This window comes from Gouania willdenowi, chromosome 5, assembly GCF_900634775.1.
Source record: "Gouania willdenowi chromosome 5, fGouWil2.1, whole genome shotgun sequence".
Taxonomy (NCBI): Eukaryota; Metazoa; Chordata; class Actinopteri; order Blenniiformes; family Gobiesocidae; genus Gouania; species Gouania willdenowi.
Window position 1 is genome coordinate 6,539,184 of NC_041048.1, and position 19,034 is coordinate 6,558,217.

At 35.4% G+C, this 19,034-nt stretch overlaps 1 protein-coding gene across 5 annotated transcripts in view; it reads right to left on the reverse strand.

Moving 5' to 3' along the window:
- The window catches only part of ephb2b (eph receptor B2b), a 168,949-nt gene that overhangs the window by 100,452 nt on the left and 49,463 nt on the right, over positions 1-19,034 (reverse strand). For all 5 annotated transcript variants that reach the window (XM_028446025.1, XM_028446024.1, XM_028446021.1 and 2 more), the window contains exon 2: positions 11,509-11,588. In XM_028446025.1, the coding sequence (XP_028301826.1) occupies positions 11,509-11,588 (80 nt within the window). The remainder of the gene's footprint in view (positions 1-11,508; positions 11,589-19,034) is intronic.

A 19,034-nucleotide genomic window follows, 5' to 3' on the forward strand; every position in this document is an offset into this window, starting at 1 on the left:
TCAGCATCAGTTATTTAAAATGACTCGTAGTTTAGACCAACATTCCAAATTTCCACTTTTTGTTGAAATTATTTTGAACAAACACACGATCTCTGTGGAAACAGTCATGTCGTAACTTCAGCGACAGTTACTTGTATTTTAATTACAGTTAATTGTATTTTAGAAAAATAAAAAATATGAATTAACAGAGGAGTAAAGAGTGCTGATATTTCCTACTCAAGTAGAAAAACTATTCCTTGATTGAAATTGTACTGACGTTCATGTACAAGTAAGTCATACATGGAATACTCAAGTATAAGTAAAAAGAAGCTCAATTAAATAGTTTTCAAAGTAAAAGTTACTAGTTACTGTCACCCCTAAAGTTTATTTTTGGTAATAAATCTTGAGATGAAATCTTGCACAAATAGAACTTAATTTATTTTCACAAAGGCATCTGTATTAAAAAAAAAAATGTTAAAATGTACAATTTAAAAAAAGGTATGAATTAACAACAATGAATTCTATTAAAAATTAAAAATACTCTAAGTAAAGCTACTTTTATGAACTCTAAAACAGTCCCATTCCAAATGTGCCATAAGGGTAACAACCTAATAGTTAAAAACCTAAGAAAGTGGCTGGGTGTTGCTCAGAAATGGCATGACTAAGAACATATGGATTATGTTCAATGATCATAAAGAGACCATGAAACTGAAATAAGAAATAAACACCAAAAAATAATAATTTACTCAGTAACGGTTGGGGGTAGAAATGTAATGAATTACTTGACTTAATTACTGATTTAGAAATATACTCACAAAGTAGAAGTACCCATAAAATCAACTCAATGAGAGGTCGACGGATATGGGATTTTCAAAGGCTGATGCAGATAACGATTTAAAAAAAAAAAAAAAAAAATGCGGCCGATATTTAAAGCCAATTTTGGAAGCCGATATTTGAGGCCGATATACTTTTTTTTTAAAGCACATTGATTATGAAAGACAATTGAAACACTCATATGATGTAAATGTGTATATTAGAAATTAAATTAAATACACCAATATAACATTTATAGAACTTTAAATATACCTGTACACAACCAAGTTAAACAAAAAGTACAGGATGGGTAATTAGCAGTAAAGCATGACAACAACATACAATGTGTAATGTTCAAGTAGTCAGTTTAAACTATTTCAAGCTTCTTAACTTAACTTAAAGTATCTAGTAATTAAGTTCACAAAATATTCTAAAATATACAATCAAACAGTAACCTGTAGAGTGGTTTGTAAGCCTATTGGCTTCTACCTCTCCCATGCACATGCTATTATTATTATTACTTTTTTTTTGTTGTTGTTGTTGTATATTCATACATGTTATGTTTTTTATGTTCTTTATTTTTTCCTTAATTGGCTACTTTAAAGTGCAAAATAAATAAATAAAAAAGATCACACTTACAGTAATGTGAGTACTTGTAATCCATCACTTTCACCTGTGGTAATTAACCATTGTATTAAGTCTCTTTAGATAATTCTCGCTGCACAAAATACATGGTAGAGAAAACTAGTTGTGAGTGTCCAGCTGGTCAAACTCATTGACTCATTTTTCAAAAAGGTTATAAGTGTCGAAAGCACTCAAGCGTTTTACAATTTCATTGTTTTGACAGGACATCCACGATGTATTTATCACATCATGTCGTTGTAGTGTTTGAATGAACCTGAACTAGCTGAGCCCCATTAGACACAAAGCTCTATCACTGACACGACTAAATAAATTATTCAGGGAGAGAGGGACCCGATGGAAAAGTCCTGCGGCACAGTTGCCCCATTTGCAGTTGTGGGAAATCTGTCGGAGCAGGAGTGTTTTTCCCCTAGAGGGACGGAGGACGAATGACACCCACTCGCTGCATTCAATTACTAACGGCAAGGCCACGGGATTGGAATCCTGCAGGAGACGCACACGCTAACCACCACCAGCACCGGCCACATGGACTGAAGGAGCGCTGTCTGATGCACGCAGCTGTAACCAGGCCTGCACACTAATATCACACAGCATGGAGGGAGCAACAGTTACACAGTCACATGTGGCACATGTTTGCATAATTCAATCATTCATTCAATGGCTTTGATCAATATTTCACAGACGTGAACAAAAAGAAGTTACACCTAAAAGTTATAATGTACGATTGTTTAGCAGCAAGAAAAAGAAAGGCAATGTTTTTTTTAGAAAAATGGGTCACACATGTCTATGTTTTTAAAGTGTATCCATAAAATGGGTCAATTACATATTTTCAAAGGGAAAAAATAAGATTATCTAATACATTAATAATGTATTCTACCCATCAATTCATAAGAATTCATGAAATCAAGTGATTTTAGTGTTTTTTTCTTCATAACAAAATGCCGGTGGCCATAAAAGATTTCATTTGGTGAAACTGTAATTTAATGTCTCAAAATTAATTAATTTATTTAACGTACTTAAAGTTTTATTTTACACGTTCTCTATAATTTAAAGCATTAAACAGACAACGTATTGTTACGTAATGAACTCTCTTAAATGTAGTTCACAGACTTATTTTTCTGTAAATCTCATAAAAGTGGTATTTTATTCTAAATTAATTACAGGTTTTGCTATCATTGATTGCACCACACGATGAGTGGTCATAATATAATCAATTCCAAGCAAAAATAAATAAAATCATCTTTTATCAAATGTCCTTTAGTCCACAAACATGTCATTAACTTTATTTAAATAAAACAAACATTTAATTAAACAATTCCTGTAGTTTCTCGAATCTGGGGCATTGATTTTTCAACAGGCCATTTTTTAAAGTAGAAAAAATAAAAAATATCTAATGCAATTGTTCAAATATTATTAATGTATTCTACGCATAAATTGTGAAAAAGTTATTTAAGTGTTTTTTTTTCCTCTCAATTACCTTAAAAAATGTCATGTGGTGCAACAGTAATTACATTTTTCAAAATTATTGAATTTCATTAACATACCTAAAGTTTATTTTACATGTTATCTGGAATTTTAAGCATATTTGTATTTCTTTGAATTTTTTGAAGAAATTAACTCCTGTTTTGTTCTGTAATTTTAAAAAAAACTCTTAAATGTAGTTCACAGACTTATTTTTTTTGTAAATATTTTAATATTTTTTTCTCAGCATAGTGTATCAGAGATTAATATTTCTGCAACTGAAATTAGATATTATATTCTGAATTAATTACAGGTATTGCTATTATTGGTTGATCCAAATGAAAGCGACACAAAAATAAATTCCGAGCAAAAATATTTAAAATCATTATTTCCTGCAGTTTTTTTTTTTTTTTTTTTTGGCAACATTTCTCAGCTAATGTATTCCTTCTCTAATGCTTTAAAAGAAATTAGTTTCTAAACAACGCGGGCAATATTTTTTTTAAACTTACACAAAACTACATCATTGTGTCTTATTTTCTATGCAAGACATCTCTGTCTTCTTTGCTAAGTAGCTGTTGAGTGATTTCTAAACTCCAGCACAGTAATGAACAGGTCAGAAGGTCCGTCCCGATCTCTCAGATCCAGTTAAAAGGAAAACACCGACCACTTGACCCTTCTCAGTGAAGCCGCTTAGCTTCACATGACATGGCAACCCTTGAAGGGTCAAGATGTTTGGGTCGTAGGCACAAGTATTTTTACAGGAAAAGGACGTATAGTTTGCATAACAGGCTTTTTTCAACTTTTCCTAAGTATGGTTTAAGTAGCATCAACGCACTTTTTTTTTTTCCCTTATAGTTTATTTGGCATGCCAGCACTGCCAACAGGATCCCACCCAGATATTAAAATTTCATTTAAAAGGGCCTATAACCGTCATTTTATTCAATTCAAAAGCTAACTAATTTGCGCAATTTCAGAGTGTAATGCACATGTGTCAAACTAAAGGCCGGCGGGGGGCAAACATCGGCCCGAAGAGGAAAGTAAAAATAGCTGAGAAAATATGAATCATTATGTAAATGATCAAATAACTTCGTTGTGGATATCTCAGTAGGGTTGCAAAATATCTGGCAGATTTCCAGGGAAACTTAAGCTTGAGAATTTTTTCAATATTAAGAAAACAGAAACTTTTCATGGGAATTGTTTATTGAAATAAAGCAGAAATTGGGAGTCATTTTAAATCACTGTATCATATCCAAAGATAAATATTGGCATCCATGCAAAATAATACACTTAAAAACTTAACATTTCAACAGATTCATTTGGAAGTAGAATTTTACAAATATTCAGGTGGAGTTTCATGGAATTTGACACAAATTCCATGAAACTCTACAATATTTGCAGGGGTTGGCAGTTTGCCCATGCTTGTAGAACACAATGGAAGTTATTTTTACTCTCAAATTGTTGAGAGAAATCCAAATGTTTCTGAAATCCTGCTCAATCCTCAAATTATTTGACCAAATTTCCCCAAATTGAATGACTATTGTCACTACCTGTCACGTATTGCTTGGATATTGTTGATGCCTCATGTATACAACATACTTTATCATCATTTCTACATTGAAATGCAAAGTAGCAGTAATGTGGCAAAAATCTCAGCAGTTTAAGTTTGTTTGTATTTTAACTTTAAAAAGTTATATTTTTATGCTTGGGACGTGTTTTCAGTTTCAGAAAATTTAGGAATGTAGTAATTGTCAAAAAAAAAAGTGACCCAAATCAGGGTCAACTAAGGCTGCCCAATTAATCAAAATTTGATCACAATTTTGGTTATTTCACTCAAAGATTACAAAAACAACATAATCGAGAAAAAACACAAGAAAAAACGATTATTAATTCTAACTTTGAGTTGTTAAATGCCCGCCCCTCTCAAAGCCAACGCTAAAGCTAGTCTGCACGCTCACACAAGGAAAGTTGTTGCTAGTTGTCTTGAAACATGGCAGCAGAAATGCAGCAACACTTGGTAAACAAGCACTTTGGGTTTAATGATGAAGACGTAGACCAAACACATCACGTAGGGATGGGCGGTATACCGGTTCATACCAAATACCGGTATATATTTTTGTTATGATATTATTTTTTAATATACCGCCGTACCGGTGTACTTGATTACACAACTTTCAGAACGCTGCGCTGCGTTTCAGACCGGACCCTTTTTTAACGTTGCACTTCTAAATAAGAAGGTAAACAGTAGCGCTCTGGTGTTAGTTACGGTGTAAATTATACGGTAAATGGAAAAGAAAGACACAATTGAAAGCTCTGAAGCTGCATGTGAGCATGTGCCTGCGTGCGCATGCCTCTGCTACAGCAGAACAACACTCACAGACACGGAGGCACGATTAGCTTAGCATGACGGTAGTTTGGCAGTAATACACAAAAAAAGAGAGCAAAGGATCGCAATTTGTAATTCCCATAACATGAAAATAAGTCCTGGTGGAGCTGCAAACAAAACACTACCTTATTCATCAAAAGAAACCACCACACCACTGACTATGCAGCATTTAAATCAAGCTAATGCTAAAGCTAAGCTAGCGCGGCAAAGAGCTATTAGGCTGCTGTTGCAAACTTGTATTACTACTAGTGTGGAATTACTCTACAATATTCACTCATCATGACAGTAAAATAGACCATCCTTAGTCAATCTACTGCAGTAATTCATCTCTCTACCAGTAGAATATGATGTGAACACCTGATACTGTGATGTACATTTTTGGTCATACTGCCCAGCCCTATCACGTGCAAGAACTGTTTTATTTTGTGCAAATTTGAACATACTTGATTTTTGTTTTTGAGGAATATATTTTACATTATATTGTACAAAAAATAAGTAACTTTTTGGTTGACAAATAATTGTTTCAATAATGGTGATTTTAATTATAATTGTGATTATGATTTTTTTTTCTATAATGGAACAGCCCTAGGGTCAACTGATGATCTGTAATTATGGTAATGTGGTCCTGTAAACATTGCAACATATACACTGATTATGATTATTTTTCTTTGTTAGTGCAGGTTAGTGGATGAAACTTCACATACTTGCCTGAAGTCATGTGTGTTTATCTGTTCTTCCAACCACTGTACAGTGGTTTTCCAGTGTGTGTGGGTGAGTGAGGCATGGGAGTTTTATTTTTATAGCAGGATGGGTTTGTTGTTTTTTTCAGGATGGTAAACTTCCAAAAGGCCTCAGGCTGACTGTGAGTTTGGTCCTTGGTCAATACTCGGTGCTTTTGACATTCCCATCAGGAATCAGGAGGAAGTGTTGTTTGTCTGGCCGAGGAACGACTTGCTTTTGACTGTCATTTAGCATAATTCAAAACGAAGGAACTTTACAGCTTTATACAGGCACGATTATAAAACGTGATTTATACGAGCTGAATTGCGTTCAATAAATCATTCCCCAAAAACTGACTTTACTGCTAAAACCTGAGGATGCTTCTGGAGAAACATTATTTCATAGACATAAATTCAAATCTCTTGTAAAAGAAAACTGGAATAACACCAACTGACATAACAAGTTTGACTTAACATCCGACTTGCGCTTGTTTGCGTTTCTTGCATGTTGTTGTAATGCGTCACCTGCCAAAAAAGGATATATTTCATGAGCAATGAAAGGCAACTGCTGCTGCAACGCTGCGCTGGCTGTTACTGATCCACCGGCTAAGCCTGTGAAGCCCAGCGTATATGTTTGTAAGACAATAGCTTCTGTAGAGCACCTCTTGCTGTTATACTGCGAGTGGGTTGGGGTGTGGGTGGGGGAGGGGGAGGAACACCTCTTTCCACACCTGTTGCCCTGTGCCATAAGGGACAAACTATCTCTATCACTCTCAGTTCCCTCTTAGACCAAACTGTTGACAGCCACAGTCACATCATCATGAGGCTTTGGGGCCCACGCTGATAAGGCCGTCCTATACCTGACTAAATCTAGGGGCTTAAAGGGGCTTTGCATTTCATTGTGCCCCATGAGCAGAATATAACAATAATATAGATAGGTGCATATGGGCGGTGGGAGGGGGGTTGGCAGGGCTCAAATATCCTTTGTTAAAGGATTAAAGAAAAACCACAAATTCAGAAATATTCATATAAATCCAACAAAATGTCTTGTAAAGATGTTCCATTATAAAGAATTTAGAACCAATAAGCGCACACTCAGAGAGCGTAAATCTGTGCCATGTGTTAAATCTCCTCTTTGCCAGATATTGGTAGTTATGTGGATCAGTGATCATTCACACTTTAAAGCAATGTTTTTCAACCTTGGGGTCGGGACCCCATTAAAAGTGTGTCAATACATCGATTATTATTAGATTAATTGTAATTCAACGCTTAACGATTAGATAACAATTCATATATGTTTAAAATCTTTTTGTTTGGAAGTGTTTATTTATTTTTACTGAATAATATCCAGATTGAATTAGCTGAATAAGCTAATATTTTAGTTATTTTTCTATTGTTATAATTATTTCTTTTGTAAAATGATTACTGTTGTATTTGGTGACTTGACATAAATAAAAATAATAATATTAGTGATACATCTGTTTGGATACCGACACAAATACATCGTTTAAAGTATGAAGTAGCCACAAAGTAAGGAAAGGTTAAAAAAAAATGTTTTAAAAAAGATGCATCAAAAATTGTGATAATTGTTGATTCATTGAATCGTAGCACCCTGAATTGTAATAGAATCGAATTGTGAGGTTCCTTAGATGGCACACCCCAAGACCCCATGTGGGGGTGCTTGGAATTAAATTGATGTCGCCTGAAATGTCAAGTACTTGGCTAAAAATAACAACAATTTGGTAAAAGCAGATTAAAATACTTATATATATAAAATCCTTATTATGTATATAAAATTATTTTTCAACGACATATCACACACAATAAATATCAAATAATTCTATTCTACACTTAAACTTTCTCAATTCTAAATCTAGTTTAAATAAAATGCAGTAAAAAATTATCTGAGGTGGCACACTAATCCTGTCTCCTCGTCTAACACACTTTTAAAAACATGATCAAAAACGAATTCTAAAGGAAAGAAAAACAAATGCCTCTGGGGGTGCCAGACGTTTGTGGTCAAAATGTGGTCACGACCCAAAAAAGGTTAGGAACTCAATCTAGCCCCACTAATAACCAAACAGTAGGTCCAAAAATAACACTGAAATGCACAATATCTAGATAAAAATCCGAATGAAACCCGTTGGGTAATTGAGGAGTCAAATTTCAAGGTCAAATATGAACCAAGATATTAATTTTTTTTTTACTTTACTAAGAATGAGAAACATGGATTGTTTGATTTTTCAAACTGATCTAGAATCAAAATGTTGATCCTGATCCCCTCCTAAATTTAATGGAATCTCCCATGGCGTAAGGTCAATCTTTGGTTAAAATGTCAAAATCTGTGAAGTACTTTAGATGTAATCTTGCTAACAGTCAAACAAACCAATGAAGGCGTTCGTTCAGCGCAGACTTTTGAAAATGCCCAATTTTTCATTTGTTAAAAGTTGCAGATCACATGACATACACTTAAGCTTTCGTTGTAGGTTAATGGTGGAACTCTTCTCAAACCAGATTTGACAGCCATTAATCCACAAACGACAGTAGAAATGACATTCAAAGATGGGGGACATTCAACATGGTTTTTTAACTGTCCAACCTGGATCAGGATCCAGACCTTGGCCAAACTGTATCTTGTGGATTGACGACATCCTGGCAAAACTTCAACATGCTGCCAAATCCACATTCTGGATCGGATCACTACGAAACTCGACATTTTGATAGAGGTCACAACCTGACATCAATGAAATTTTTGAAAGTCGTAAATGGGCTTTCCAATGTTAATTTTTAAAAATTGCTGAGTCAGCAATCTGGATCGAATCCGGATTCTGTTTGGTCAGATGTTGCACGTGATAGCCTTACATCATCCTGCAAAATCTTGAACAAATCGATGAAGATCTGACGGAGATATGAGTTTTAGAAACTAAAGGGAATTTTGCGACTTTGTTGTGACCTTGATCTTGAACCTACCATTACCAAAATTGAATGGTTTCATTTTTGCCCAAAAACCAATTTACAGAAAAAAATTGTAGTGGATTCGTCAAAAATTGAGGTCACTATTGTGTACACAGACACAAAAACAAACAAACTGAAATAATGACCTCCTTGGCAGAAGTAATAATCAAGTTTACAAAAAGCTCATGTGTCTTTTAGTTGATGTTTAGACTTTGTGTTGATTTTCCATAAATATTTCTGCCATGAATCACTTGTGATTTATTCAATGGAAAAATAAAGTATTTGATTGTTTCTGATAGAAATACAGAAAAATGAGTAGTCGTGTCATTTCTCTCACCCAGACAGTAGAGATTAAAGTGCCAGAATCTAGAATAAATGTAAACGTAAGCTAAACCTGAGTTATTGTTTTTGTCTCATTGATGAGCAGTAAAAACCAACCAGCCATGTGAAGCCAATCCATAGGAAGCATGGAGGCCACTGCTACATTTAGCAGAAGGCCTGATTTCTTCAACATCTGCAGACCTTTGCTCTGCACCTTTTACCAGCCAGTGGAGGCCAATGCACATTTCTATAATGTAGAATCCTTGGGGAGGTTCTCGCTTTAGAGACAAAAACAAAACGGTAAAACTGGAAAGCATATGACAGGCTCTACTATTGAGCTAAACTGGACCTAGTGTAGCCTGGGACTACGGTACGGATTCCCAGGCAACTTGGAACGACAAATTCAATGTCTGATGACGCTCTTTCAGCAGTAAATACTTTCTGCCAGCAGTGTCTGATCTCAATACTAGATTTTATTTTTTATAATTTGTTACAGTAGTTTAAACCAGTGGTTCTCATACTTCTTTGGCTCAATTTCCCTCTTTGTGTTATTTCTGAATCCAACTTTGTCAGACTACAACATTTTGCTCAGAATACTGTGGAAAAACCACTATACAGCATAATGATGGAATGAATAAGCGTTAACACACATTGTACAACACACTTTGTAAATAAGAGGAATTGGTACACGTACCCTTATTTGAGAAACACTGCTATAAGCATTAGATCTACTCAGAATAATTTGTTTAAGGTCATTAATAAGGGTGTCCCCATCCAATAATAATAAAAAAAAAACGAATATCTTCGATTTATTGTTTTTACTGCAATTAGGAGGTTATTTTTCAGGGTCTTTTAATTGTTATTTATTTATTTATTTTATTTTACTCAAAAATATTCATACATTTATGGTTAAAATGTAGGTAACCTATTGCTTAACAATAACTAGGTCAGTTTTTTCATACCTACTGTTGCTGACCATTATTATTCTGTTTGAGTAATATCTCTTGATCAAGCCTTTTCTAACATTCAACACTAAAGAAATATATAATAAATGTGTGTATGCTTATATCGAATCATTATTGGAATGGAACCCAGGAAGAATAGCAGCAGCTTTCGCTGTGGCTAATGGGGATCCTATTAAATGAAACATAAAAATATACCATATTAGCCAACACTCAAGGATGCAATATCAATATAATTTGGAAGTGAAAACATTTTGGATTATCTTCTCACTAATATCTGATGCATAGCAAGGAAAAACATTCTATTAATGTTCCAAACTTTACATCAAAGTAGAGCTAAAATCGTTAAATATTCAGCTATTTGTTGGTTTGTTTTTAAATCATGAATCTGATTATGTAAATGTGGAGCTAATGTTCTGTCAAAGCATTTATTTTCTTTTTCTTTTTATTTATTCTTCGCCGAAATGAAAGGAAGATATGAAGTCAACTATGATTTGAGTGAGTCTGTGTGTCTATGGTGCAGATTGATTCCAGAGCTGGCAGGGGTTAGGGAAACTGAGGGTTTCTTTGCTGTGGTCCTGATTATAAAGATTAGCAGGGAGGAGACACTGTGCCTTCAGGTTGGGAGAGATTGAGTTGTCCTAAATGTTGGCTAAAGACCTTTGAAGTCGTACTGCATGATGGATATGTTAAAGAGCAGCTTTCATTGCTGCCATTTCATACTTTTATTTGTTTCACTGCAAGTAGACACAGCGTGATTAAGGATAACTCAAACCACGTTTAATACAAACCACAGAAGCATAAATAATTGAATCAAATCACCAGTGGGTTTTGTCATAAGCAACAGCAAATAGGTCTACAGCCGTTTTTTTTCCACTTTTTTTGGACAGATTGTTAGAAGTCTAAATGTAGTGCTGAGGAGAAGAAGAAGAAAAAAAAAGTGAAGACGACTGGGACTCTGGTTTTGGCTGCTTTCACTGGGCCTGGCTCACATGTGGCCAATGGGACCAATGCCCTGGCAAACCACTTGGAAATATTGTGTATCAAACACTAACAAGGCCCTTATAACACATTGCTTCCAGTTTGGCACAAGAAGACACATTTTTAGCCCAAGGTTTATGAGGATTCGTTCATTCCTCATCAGGATGTGTTTAACTTCAACCATTAAAGTTCATATAGGGCTATGACAATTCACAATCCTAAACAATGAAGGAAAAAAACCCAAATTGCTGTATTAAACATTTGTTAAGAGACGCAGAATAATGTCACTTACACTGTTGTCACTGGACCCAGACACAGGGTAGACCGTCCAGCCCAGCTCTGCTGTGGCTGTGGTAGAGTCCATAAGAATCTCTGTGGAGACACAAAAGATAGGATTGTGGTGAGTGAAATTCCTGAAATTAAAAAACAATCACAGAACCCACTGGATAACCCTGACATTAGATACTCCACCAAAGAATCTCTATTCTTTATTTTCTTTTTTGTGAAATGATTAAAGCCATCATCAGGAGGCCAAAATGTAGCATTTTAATAATAATTGGTATCGGCTGTTTATTTCCACCCATAATAGATAAAATAAGTTTATTTTGAAATGTGCACATTTGGCTCTTATACAGCCGTCTCGCTCTGCCTGAAGCCATGACTCTTGGCAGTGTAACTATGTCCCGCCTACAGTCCCCACTGATTGGCTACACAGAAAGTGACAGCCAATCGACAATGAAGCTTTATTTTCACTACTGCACAGTTTAGCTTTTATTTTCATTTTATAAAAATTCAGGAAGCCATTTTATTTATTTATTTTTGAGTGAACTTAAAGAGATCTCTACACTTTTTGTTTTTCCATAATAATAAAAAAAAAAATGCATTGACCTTTTCAACCAAGATTTGTGTTTATTCATTATTTATCATTATTAATTGTTTTTTTAGCTTATCTTCACTACTGTACAGCACAGTTTTGTTTTTAGGTTTTAAAAAAATTCAGGGAGCCATTTCATTAATTTGTTTAATAATTTTTAATGTTTTAAATCATAGATCCGTGTACAAAAACAAACAGTATACTGTTGTTAGCCTAATCCCAGGTGTGTTGTTCTACATTTTTAAACCAAATTATGTTTTTTACAACAAATTAATATCTGTTAGCGGTTACCCTGATTACTAATAATCAATATCAGCCCTGAAATAAAACCAACAACCCAAAAAAACATAATGGTCGACCCTTAATTTGGACACCCTTCATTTTTGGCTTTTTTACATAAGGCAGAGCAACGTTGCTCGTAAATGCTTTAAAATGTGTCAAATATCTATAAAAACTACTTCTCCTAGCAATTAGTCTGAAACCATCTAACCATGCTTAATATTGTATAACACTGCTCCCAAAATAGCTTGATTATCAGTCAGACTCCAGTTAACCAGAGAAACGATTGCTCACAAAGGCATTAAACAATGTGTAGGGTTTCTCATTCTGGATCAAATGTGATGTATACCCCCCAAGCAGAGGTATACAGAGTACTGATGTATCCTACTCAAATGGAAGTACTGTTACTTGATTGAAATAGTACTCTAGTACAAGTACAAGTAAGTCATACATAAAATACTCAAGTACAAGTAAAAAGTAGCTCAATTAAATAGTACTCAAAGTAAAAGTTACTAATTACTTTCACTCCCCACCTTTATTTTATGTTTTTTTTTTTTTTGGCATATAGTAAACATCTCATGTATAAACTTAAAAAGGATGAGACCAAATCTTGCACAATTCGAACTGAATTTATTTTCCACAAAATCATCTGTATAAAATAAAAGATTTGTCACAATGTACAATTATTAAAAGAAAAAAATGCTCAGGTTCTAAAAATGAGAAAATAACCTCCATTTAATGCTGTTTTGTTGCCGTGCAATACGTTTAATCTGATTGGTCGGCTATGATGTAATGCATTTGATGTTTTGTCAAAAAAAAAAAGTACCCATAAAAGCAACTCAATTACAGTAACGTGAGTACCTGTAATCCTTTGCTTTCACCTTTGTGTCTACCCAAGACAAGCTAAATCAGGTCAAAGTGAGAGGCTAAGTTTACAGATCAAACTTGATGTTTGGCTACTTAAACTTTCTTGAAACAGTTTTGCTTTGTAGAAGCGGGCATTTAAAAAGGAAGATTAGCAGTAGTTAATACCTCTTTCAACTATCATCTTTTCCTCTAGCCCTGGGGCGTCAAACTCATTTTAGTTTTGGGGCCAAAATACGGAGCAGTTTGATCTCAAGTGGGCCACAGTTTTTCTGTGGGAAAATGAGTCATTTCAACATTATTCTACCCTAGTTTGCACTTCTACCTATACATGAAATATAAAAAATGTAAGAAACTGACAATATCAAAGCAATAAGTGACAGACATCAGTCACAACAGGATCTTCACTTTAAATTTCCTAGATTTTGTGACCAATTTATATTTAATTAAGGGAAATATTATGTAATAATTTGAGGAAAATGAAAGGATTTCATAAGAATTTTGAGTTTGTTCCAGCTGTTTCACATTAAAAATAACTGCAATCATGCAAATATTGTTTCAATTGTCATTTTTTTAGTTTCTCCTGCGGGCCAAATTGGATGCAACAAAGGTCCGGATTTGGCTCCCGGGCCATGAGTTTGACACGTGCTCTAGCCACTAAACTAACTAAACTCAGAATAGTTTATTAAACATGGGTTAACTGGTGGAATGGGGGGCTGTGCACAGGCTGTAAATGTAGGCTAGGGAGGAGGGGCCACCCTATAGGCTATGGATTAGCTGGTGGAAAGAAACACCTCTGGTAATTGGGGTCAAAGAGAATGTGCCTCCTGTCTGTCATGGGCTCCTCTGTAGCACACATACCACCAGCCTGGCCTGACTTCCTGTCTTATGCTCACTGACCCATTCAGTCACCTTCTTATTGCTTTCACTACATGCCTTCAGTGTCCACCCCTTCATGCTGAACAGACTACTACTCCTAGCTCTGCGCTATCTGTTCTCCACAGAGGGGAAGGTCAGATGAATTTCTCCTGCTGATTAGGCCTCTGCCAGTCTTATACTGGTGCCCTGAGCGGCAGCAGATGGAGAGACCATTCGTCAAGATCAGGGCGTCAGCTGCAACTCCAAAATGCCACAGAGGGATTTAGAACCCCCTAGACAAACACGTCCACTAAGCCCAACATAAGTCACAAGCAGCGAATGTGATACAGGTCTAGTAGACAACCGCTCACTGTGGCTCTTCATTATACTGAGACCTGAACTGGTGCTAATGGTGTGGTGTTAGCTGAAATCAGAGCTCTGTGAGGAAATCAAATCACAGTCCATGAAATCACGCTGAAGAGCGGAATATGTGAAATCAGATCAGACGATCTGAAGTCTCACATGATTGTGTTTAAAACATTAAGTGAAATAACATGCAGCTCATTAAATATTTCAGAGACATTCCCAAAAAACAACCCCGGGTTTCCTTTGATTCCAACTCCAGCACGAGCTACGACTTTTAATTAACAGCCTCCACATGCGATGGTTTATTTGAGGACCCTGTGCAGACTTCCAGCACCACGCCAGTGCTTAGCAAACATAATGGTACATTCCACATCCTATTCACTAACCACAAACTCCAAATCGTATAATTAGGCAATGAGGCTGCAATTGAGCAGCTATTGATAACCCTGTGAGTGACTCCGTCTGCACGGATGTTAGGCAGTGAAATGATGATTATCTCTGAAAGTGATAACGATGATTAGTGAAAAAGTAAAGAGAAAATAAACAACACTTTTAGTGGTAGTGTATATTATGAGGAGGACCAGTGGAACTCATAAACCAGGGACTCAGATTCCGATCCAGCACTCCCATAAAGCCGCGCCCAAGTCCAGTGTGCAGAGCTCATGTGACCACAACTACCATGTGCTAAGGCGCTAACAAAGTAGCTAACAAAGGAAAAGGACTGATGTCATGTGGCAGTGTTATTTACAATAATGGCTTTTTTTGTTTTAATCAGATTTATTTTCAGGGTCTTCTCATTTAATTCCTATTTATTTAAATCAAGTGTTGAATATTCTCATATTTGAGGTTAAAAACTTGTTTTTCTCACACTAACCACTGCTGACCATTGTTCTCTGGGTAATATCACTGGATCAAGCCTTATCACACTACAAAAAAGGTAATAATAGTATGTGTGATTTGTGTGGATATCGTATATGATCGATAGCGACATTGACCAACAGTATTTTTTTTGACAGTACATTTTTGATTTACTTTTAAACAAACTTAGTTGTGATAGAATTGTATCCCTTAAAAACATTGTTTTGTTTTTCTATTTGTTAACTCAAAGAATCAATACATTTTGACATAGTATTCATTCATGTGTATTCTTTAAAATGCATTCATTGTTTTGTTTTTGTTTTTAAACTCAGCAAAAACAGCAAAGAAAATATTTCAAATTATTGATTCAATAGTTGAATGAAAACTTTAGTTAAACAAAAGATGTGCAAAGTGCTTGTCTAAAGCTTTCAACAGATTCAAATATGAAGTGCTTTATTTGATCTTTGGTTAAACAAAGCCCCAAGACTAAAAGATGAATCTCTGCTAAGTGAATGAAATGAAAAACTGTTGCTATTTCTGTGATATGGAAACTTAAAAGCAAAAATGTGACAGAGGTAGGGCTGCTCGATTATAGAAAAAATTATTATCACAATTATTTTAGTCAGAATTGAAATCATGGATATTCAAACGATTATTTGTCATCCAAAAAGTTATTTATTTTTTTGTACAAAAACACCCAAAACATATTCTTTAAACATAAATAAAATCCTTCAAACACTAAAATCAAATAAGTTCTCCTGTCATGTTTCTAGACAACTAGCAACAACTTTCCTCGTGTTAGCCTGCAGGCTAGCTTTGGCATTGAGAGGGTGGGGCGGAGGGGAGGAGCTTGCATGTGCGGATATTAAATAACTCAAAGTTAGTGTTAATAACATGTGTGCGCCATGCTTTATTATTTGTAGATGTCTGAAATAGTGGGTTTGTTTTATTTAGCGAATAAAACGTATACAAAAATAAATAAATTGTTTATTTTTTTAATAATTGTTTTTTCTCGATTATGTTATTTTTTTAATCGTTTGATGTAATAATCTAAATCGTAATCACATTTTTCATTAATTGAGCAGCCCTAAACGATGGTCAATCCAAAACTGAAGAGGTGCACATTGAAAAGTATCTAACCCAGATAGCACGCATACATTTCGCCGATGTCGGCCTCAGATCGTGCTTCGGCATTCTACTCCTAATGCGTCATTTTGTGATATTTACTAATTGAATGATCCGAACTAAATAAAGGCTAATATAAGCTGTAGAGAGGCCGTGCTGAGCATCTTTAATCCATCGTCCAAACGCCGATGTCTTCATGACGTCTGCTCAATGAGTAAACGCTCTCCATAATACGTCTCGCCGATGCAACTTCATTCATCGTGACAACGTCGGCGAGATGTATGTGTGCTATCAGGGTAATGTATGAACTAAGTCAATACACGCATTCAAACATTTTCTGTCTTATACGCTTTAATTAAGAACTCTAAACAGTATTCTACTGTAGTTAACTCTGTAAATTAGGAGGTTTTTCATACCTGTTGATTTTGATAAATAACATTTAGTTTCTCCTCAACACTCAAAGCAACAAGTGTCAGTGTGTTATTGTGTGGCAGACAGTAGAGTAAAGCTTTAAAATGTTTAAAGCTGACAGGAAAACGCCTCCAAAGTTAGCGGTCAAACACATCAACGATACCTCGCCATCCAAACATGAAATATTAAAGTAAGAGGCATTTTTGTTTCTAAAATGACAGGGAATATTAACAACGTGACAGTAAATAATTGATGCGTGGTAGTCCTCTGCCTTTTTTTAACTTGATACCTTCCACTTTGGAAGGGCTATGAATATGCAATGAGACCTCGGAGTCTAAGTAAAGCCCACTAAGCTGAGAGTGCTTCCTCCGACACTTCCTGAGACTATGGAGAGAGTTTAGTGCTGATCTGGGAGAGCTCTCAAGTGAGAGGCTGTCTGAAGTGACAAGGCTGAGGGAGGGGGGAGGTGGTGGGGCGACGTGGTACTATAACAACACTTCTCCTTCAAGAAGGGTCAATGCTGCATCTCGTCTTTCCAAAGAAAGCAGCAGCAGCGTCTACAATGAGCGATGTAGAGAAAGGCTCTTCAGAGGTCCAGTGCTTTAGCTCAATAATGCAACAAGCAGGAAAAGAAATGTTTAGTACAGTCAGATGTAAACAAAGACATATGTTATGATTAGGGTGGGACGATGTACAAAGTTCACCAGACAAGACGATATACTATTCTCACAATAACTTTTTCAAAAGGTAAAAACAATACTGTATATAGTTTGAAAAATAACCATGCTTTTATTTGACTTTAACTCTTGAAATTCTTACATATACTCTACTATACTCAAGAAATTATAAAGAAATATAAACAACAACATACATAACACCCATTTTTCCTTTTTAAAGTGCAAAAAGAACAATTCATGTCTTCATGACGTTCTTTAAAAAATATGTTTTTAAAGGGATCATCCACTGTTTTTACAAGTTTAGCCAAAGATCTTTAAAATGTACTTATTAGAAGATCTAAGCCTAACACAAGCATTATTATGGACAATATCTTCTTCTTCTTTCTTGGTTATTAGCGTGTTGCAACCAACTTGAATAGGTGCATATCGCCACCTACTATACATTACTTTCAATGTCTGAGGTCTCATTCAGCGTTCTTATGCACCATATTTATTTAATTGCCTTTTAAAAAAAATGATTACAATGTTACAGTTTTAGAGTCAGTGTTCCGCTAACTTAAAATCATGTGATTGATGATGTTACACGGCCCCACAGCATTTAAACATCCCATTGTTTTCTATTGGAGTGAAATATTCAGCCTGCTTTTTAAATCATTTAGCAGCTTTTACAGTCAGAATGCCAACTTGTGCTGCTTTCGCTCTAAAAGAAAAACAGAAACAGTTAAATATGTTGACGTAAACCTCATTTGTTTAACAAAACAGGATAAAAACAGTTGTTGCCCGAAATAAATCTGTGACCGCAGGGGGCAATCGGAGTCAACTCTGCGGTTTCGTAGTATACAATGAAGCAGAGAAGAAAAGCTCTCCTAAGGGACCTTTACTCTCCCTTAAATAGTGCACGGCTGATGCTCTGGTGGCTGAAGTTAGCGAGTAAATCAAGGATGGTTGAAGACACACAAACTCTGAGGATAGAAGGACTTACAAAAAGTTTTTCTTTTTTGCCAAAAAGTGCTCGAGTGTCTTTTGATGGATTATTTAAAAAAATAATAATGATGGACCAAACTATACTGAGCAACTAATGAATATATCTCTACTGCCTCGAATGACTCATTTCCTGGATCTGTCTCTCATGCATCAGTTCCAATGGTTCCCATACTGGTGCATGCTGCTGTATTATAAGAAAGCAGCGTATACTTGAGTGCAGCAGTTAGTCAGACTACTTTACAGCAATTTTTGACCTCCAAAACAGCATGAAATTGCTTCTTTTTCTTTTTTCTAATGACCTCTTTTCATCTCTCATGCCAAGAGATGTGTAGCTTCTGCTCTCCATGGAACAAGTTTGCAGAAAATTGGATTCAGCGCTTTCCGTTTCTGTGAAAATGTCAAAGATAGAAAAATGAATAAGAAAAAACACTGCTGGGAATTTTTGGGGGCAGAGAAGCACATGTGTGTCTACTGCTGTTTCATTGAACACCTGAAACCGCCGTCTTCAATGGTAATGGAAGA